The sequence below is a fragment of the Phoenix dactylifera genome, chromosome 10 (genome assembly GCF_051530095.1).
Source record: "Phoenix dactylifera cultivar Ajwa chromosome 10, Ajwa_hap1_PhDact_Kaust_v1.1, whole genome shotgun sequence".
Classification (NCBI taxonomy): domain Eukaryota; kingdom Viridiplantae; phylum Streptophyta; class Magnoliopsida; order Arecales; family Arecaceae; genus Phoenix; species Phoenix dactylifera.
Genome location: NC_143199.1, coordinates 28,413,472 through 28,419,590, shown reverse-complemented (window position 1 = coordinate 28,419,590; position 6,119 = coordinate 28,413,472). Strand labels below are relative to the sequence as shown.

The 6,119-nt window shown below is 39.6% G+C and overlaps 1 protein-coding gene across 1 annotated transcript; it reads right to left on the bottom strand.

Moving 5' to 3' along the window:
• Nucleotides 1-1,208: 1,208 nt before the first annotated feature.
• Nucleotides 1,209-4,335, bottom strand: LOC113463750 (uncharacterized). The gene is made up of 4 exons (XM_039115641.3): nt 3,664-4,335; nt 3,206-3,523; nt 2,443-2,664; nt 1,209-1,736 (listed from the first exon to the last, which is right to left on the bottom strand). The coding sequence occupies exons 1-4, from the start codon at nt 3,835-3,837 to the stop codon at nt 1,530-1,532; spliced, it is 921 nt and encodes a 306-aa protein (XP_038971569.3). The 5' UTR covers nt 3,838-4,335; the 3' UTR covers nt 1,209-1,529.
• Nucleotides 4,336-6,119: the final 1,784 nt, after the last annotated feature.

Genomic DNA, 6,119 nt, shown 5'->3' with positions numbered 1-6,119 from the left:
TGTTATTGCATTAATTATTTAATTTAATTGATATATGCATTGATTGTATTTATTTTATAAACTGATATGCTCTTGTAATTAATGACGCATCTCACTTCTCTATACTAACGTAAGTAGTTCCTAAGCTTTCATTTGAAATGGAAACTATTAACCTTTTTCATATAGTTTTCTCTTAAATTATGCTTGAGCTACGGATGGATCACTACGTCTTGTGCTTGTTTTTCTTTGTGCCTAACAAAGTAATTGTGTCATCAAGAGACATTTTTTTTCTTTTAATTACAACATCTAGAATGATACCACTCTATTTTATTTCACTCAAAATAAGTTGGTGATTGATTGTTTGTTTCTAGTATTTTTTACATTTAACCTTTTAAATTATAACTATTCAAGAATTGAAAAATAAAAAAAAGAATTGTAACAACCCAAGACCTTACCCAAAATGGCTAGCCGAAAAATATTATTTGGGTTCCTTAAGCCTGTATAAGTATCCAAGATCTATCCAGCGAATAATTGATATGGAACTAAACATACGCTCGTATGGGTCCTCACATACTCCCTTCGTTCAAGCTTTGACGTTCTCGTCAGGCTAGGAATTCAAATCTATTCAAATCTAATCACAAACCCCACGACTGGCTCGTAGTCAGCCCTAATGAATTCATGTTGCAGTGTCTTCTAGTCCATATAGATTATGGGTTGGGTATGCTCTGATGTCATTTATAACAACCTAAGACCTCACCCAAAATGGCTAGCCGAAAGGAATTATTTGGGTTCCTTGATCCTATATAAGTACCCAAGATCTACCCAACGAATAACCGATATGGGACTAAACACACGCTTGCACGGATCCTCACAGAAATAACAAAAACAAATTTATTAAAAATCTTGAGGTGTTTTTGAGGTAATTGTTATTGGTTTAATTTAACTTGCACTTTGATGAAGAAGAAGTGGACAATGAGAGAAGCCAGGAAGAGGGAGAGGAGGAAGAGGATGGGCAAAGGAAACTGACGAAGAGGAAGACAATCCCGTCATGCTGCCAAAAAGAGCACGAGGAGGTGGAGGAGAATGGGAAGGGTGAGGGTTTCTCAGGATCTTAAAGCTAGAACAAGAAGGAACACAATTCAACTCCATTTCCGGCCAACCTCATGCATGAAGCGAGCTCTCCTTGCCCAAACTGAATTCAAAGGTCCAACTACGAACACCGAATAACATAAAATAACCAATCATATTATTGATATGCATATTGATGAAGACTACATGGACACCCATACATAATTCATTACATTATTTGTATCATGTTATCACAAACCACACTTAAGGAGAGGGGGGAGGGGGGAGTTCAACTAATCACCACACATGCAAATTTAAAAGATAATTAAAAACCTTGCATTACAGTAATCATAGAAGAAAAGCTGCCTTCGAAGTGCCCTCCTTGACCTTCTCACACTTTATTGCTTTTATGATAGCTGGAATGATGCTTTTTACTATATTCCCTTGCGTCCATCCCACTTTGCCTGCCACCTTCAGGCTTCTTAATGCCCTTGGGTCTGCTCATGATCGCCAGTTAGCTTTTCCTTGATCTTCTCCAAGATGCCCTTCTCTTCTCGGGTTTCCTCCACTTCCATGGTTTTCTCTGGTGCTACTGATGGCGTGTCTTCTCCAGTCCCTTCACTAGGCTCTGCCTGTGCCTTCTCCTGTGCTTCCTTTTCCTCTGTTTTAGATTTGTCGTCCTCCATTAACTGTATCGAAAAGCATTCCAATAGAACAGGATCAATACAAGCATTGCAAGTGTCCTAACTACGCTGCTGCACGCATGGAAGCAGTAATATATATTGCCATAGGAGTTTTAGGGCAAAATTAATCATTGGCCATTCAACTCTTGACATCATCAATCCCAAAGATAAAGGGTTTGTTTGCTCTAGAAATGACATCTTGCATGAATGTTGATAGATGTTGCCATCTCTTACATCACAAAGAAAAAGAAAATGGAAAAAAAAGTATCTCTTGCATAATTAAATAATGATCTCCAATATTCTTGTGCTCCAAAGATAAAATATGGCAACAATATTGTTCCATCTTATAAGTCTGCATACTTGAGACCAAATTCGACCGAGTATGCACAAGAAATCAAACATTAAGCTTCTTTTTATTTTTTAAAAAGGAAAACTCACAGCAAAAGATTAAATACTTTGCAAACAGGGTTGTAGCATAGTGTCGAAGGAAGTTTGATGCACCTCAAACTTAAATGACATGTGAAATTGAATTGTTTTAATGCTTGTAATATGACAACTTCTTGTTTATTTCTCACTATAGCAATTGCATAAGCAAGCGAAAATCTTGGTGTGTCATCAGAAAAGATGGCTATATATTTATTTATATATATAAACTTAAATTCATGATCGAAAGTGAACAGTTTTCTGCATTCTATTTATGAATAAATGCTACCTGGCCGGATTTAGAATCCTCGCCGGAGTCGGCACCAGATTTGGAGTCATCGCCGGATTCTGAGTCGGAGGCAGAGTCGTTGCTCTTACATTCCAGCTTGTCAACAGCTTTTTCGGGAACCTCCACTCCTTCCTCGCTTTTCTTGCTGAGCTTCTCCTTAATCAGCTCCATTAGCCCCTTCTTTTTCTTCTTCTTATCCTTCTTCACTGCTTTACTGCTTGACTGTGTTCAAGAAAACAATGCCGGTCGAGCAGTTCATAATAATTTAATTTGATCAGGGAGGAAGAACTTAAGAGCTTGATCTAATAACTTGATCGCTCAACTATTTCAGTTGTTTATTAAGTTCAAAGTGATAAATTAAGGCCCATCTTCTGAATCTTCCATGTTATTAGAAGCTCTGTATATATGATGGCTATAACTCTCGCTGGTCAAATTGTCATCCGACCTCAATGTGTTTCAAAGTCGAGCGACCCCTTGACCAATCAACCGTTTTTTATTATTTTTTAGAGATAGAAAAAAATAAAACAAATAGAAGGCTAAATAGGTTCACGGTCATGATTACTTACCTGTCTGAGAATAGGATTAAAAAAAATAAAGGCAATGTACATGGCTATCCTACTTCTTTCATGTCTATGGTATGAAAGTAGTGGTTTAAACATTTTTTACCTAGGTGTTGCATCATCAAAAGACAAGGCAAATATATATATACAATCTATACTATGGCTTGAAGTTTTATTTCGTTGTTATCATGACTATATCTTACTTTGTCAGAATCAGAACCAGAACCAGAGTCAGAGGCGGAGTTGGAGGCGGAGTCGTCGTCGGAGGCTGAGGCCGAGTCAGAGGCGGAGTCGTCGTCAGAGGCTGAGGCCGAGCCAGAGGCGGAGTTGGAGGCGGAGCCGTCGTCAGAGGCTGAGGCGGAGGCCGAGGCCGAGCCAGAGGCGGAGTCACCAGTGTCAGAGTCAGAGCTATCACCTAGGAGTTTCCTTTCTTTCTTTTCTCCACTTGCCTTCTTCTTATCCCTCTCCTTCGCTACCATCTTTTTCTTTTTTTCTCCATCAGAGCTGTCATCACCTCTTGCCTGTATCCAAGCAGAATGGCGGTAGCGATCAATTCATAATAGCTTCAACTGTGATAGAGGCAGTAGAATAACATATTCCAACTGCATTCCTATAAAGAATAAAGGAATATAATGCATATGTTATAACGAGTGAATCTTACTGAGTCTCTTTCAGGACTAGAACCAGAGTCAGAGCCGTCAACCTTTAGCTTTTCAAGAGCACTATTCTTATCCTGAGCTTGTTCAGCAGGAGCCTTCTGCATGTCATCCTTCGCCGCTCCGTCAACCGGCTCGGCCGCGCGGCCAGCAGCGATGATGGGCATCTGTTCCGCCATCGAAGTTTTGTGCTTCGGAAATCACTAGTAACAAGATGGTGGGGTGAAATCTCTCCTTAGAACTCGAGATATTTCGTGGGTTTCGGTGCAATATTCATGAATATATATATATATATAGGTTAGCTTGGGGTCCAAATGTGGACTAACTCCATGTGGAGACACGTTGGTTCTAAGTAGGCATCATAAACGAGTCCAAGCAAATGAACTAATGATGGAGACCATGAGAATAGATTAAAACGATGAAGCAAAATATGATACCAAAAAAAAAGCGAAGCGAAAAGTTGGATGGTTTGGATAACCAACCAAAGGAGAATCATTAACGAGGAGGAAAACGGAGACAATGGCGTGATGAAGTCAAGCAATAAGCATTGGATGCCTGAGCTCTGAAGGCTAGATGGGGGAGATGGTGTCATTGTTTTGGCTCGGTATCCTTCATAGTTGCAAGGTGAGAACGCTAAGGTTATCACGATTGACAAACTGCAGAGGTGAGAGGCATCCAAACTCTGGGAGATCAACACAATACTTTAAGATCCATGAATCATGAATTATGTTTACAGACAAGCATGTATTCAAGATTCTTGCTGGTCCTACCACGATAACATTGTTAAGGCATCTCTTGAACATGATAGGGATGTTACCACCCTTGTACCAAGTAGTTGAGGACAACTCATTCAAAGTGTTGGCTTTCAGTACATGCAGAATGATTGCTGAGAATTTGATAAAATATTTCAATAAATAATTGAATTCCCGTGTTCCTTATGAATTAGTCTGTCCGTAAGTGTTGGATACCTAACAAATGAGTAGAACTCTGGCTTTGGATGCCACAAATAATGAAATTGCCAATAACCATGCACTCCGTAGATCCAATTATCTTTGGAATAATCATGAAATGTGCCCATGAAAATGGTGGGCTTCTTTCCTTGGGATGCCGTCAAGTTAGGTCTCCAGTGCCGCCAAAAGTTTCTTTGCTCTGATGAAGCTGCAAATAGACGCAGATCGATTTTTGGGTGGTGAAGAACCCGATTTTTGGGTGGTGAAGAACCTTGATAGCATCAAAGCCAAGCATGATTCTAGGAGTTTGATGTCACAGTTAGCTCTAGATGGAAACAGACTTTCTATATTAGGCACAGGCCTTAAATCACGCAATTTAACATTTATATCAACATCTTCTTTAGGGCAGAAAGTAGGCTGAGTTGCAACGAGTCTTTACAGACTTGATCTATGTATGAATTAGGGCAATATATCTAATCCATTTTTCGATCCATCAAGCGGCATGAAAAATCTATTTTGTTCATCCATCAATTTTTTTGGACGGAACCAAATTAACTATAAGTGGTCATAAACCCCAAGAAATAGATACATAGATCGGTTATAAACCCAGAAGAAATTATATTCCGCACCGCATGCATCAACATGGCGGGCACTAGGACAATCCCAGAGAAACATCCTGTGGGACAATCATTGAGATGAACGCATGATGAATAGGATCTTGAAGAATATCTTAGTGATTGGCGTGGTGCACGACCAGGTGGTGTATAAGGTGCATGATTTAATTTCTCCAATTATGTTGCTTTATTAAATAATACAGTCGGGACTTTTATAAAATTAAAAAACAAAACCGCATGTAATCATCTTTCAACAACCTACGTAGATGATTAGTTTCATAAATTTATAACTGAAAAAATAAACCTTGTACAAAGAGCATATCGAATTTGTTTAAGGTCAGTTTAAGTCAGGATTGAGTTTCAATAATCAAATCCACCATGTTTCAATAGGGTTAGGATTTTTGATCCAAGCCTGACCTATATTGTTTTTGGTGTGAACCACTTGACATTTTGATCTGTCTGAAGGTTTTGATCCTGGTGGCCACTAGAATCTTCACTCTTTGAAAGTATGAGTCAAAAATCTCATGCAGCCAAAGTCAATGCCATGACTAATTACGTGCCATTTAACCGAGCTCCCTCACCAACTTGCTTAGCAGGTTCTTGCTTGACGTGGTGCATCTCCATTGGTGGAAACTCAATTCACCAGACGACTGATGGAGGATTGAGGGAGATGATCACATCAGACTAATCAACGACAGCCACACCATGAGGAATCGTGGAGTTACGAAAGTAGCCTTCCAGCGACGGCCGTAAAACTTTATACTAAGCCGACGATGAGACTTGGTTGACGGGTTCGTTCGGCAGCCTCATGAGTCATGGCCAGGTACGAGGCTTGGGCTGTGTGAAACAGAGTATCAGCCTATGTGCTGAAAGTTATCATCTTTTTCATAAGCCAGG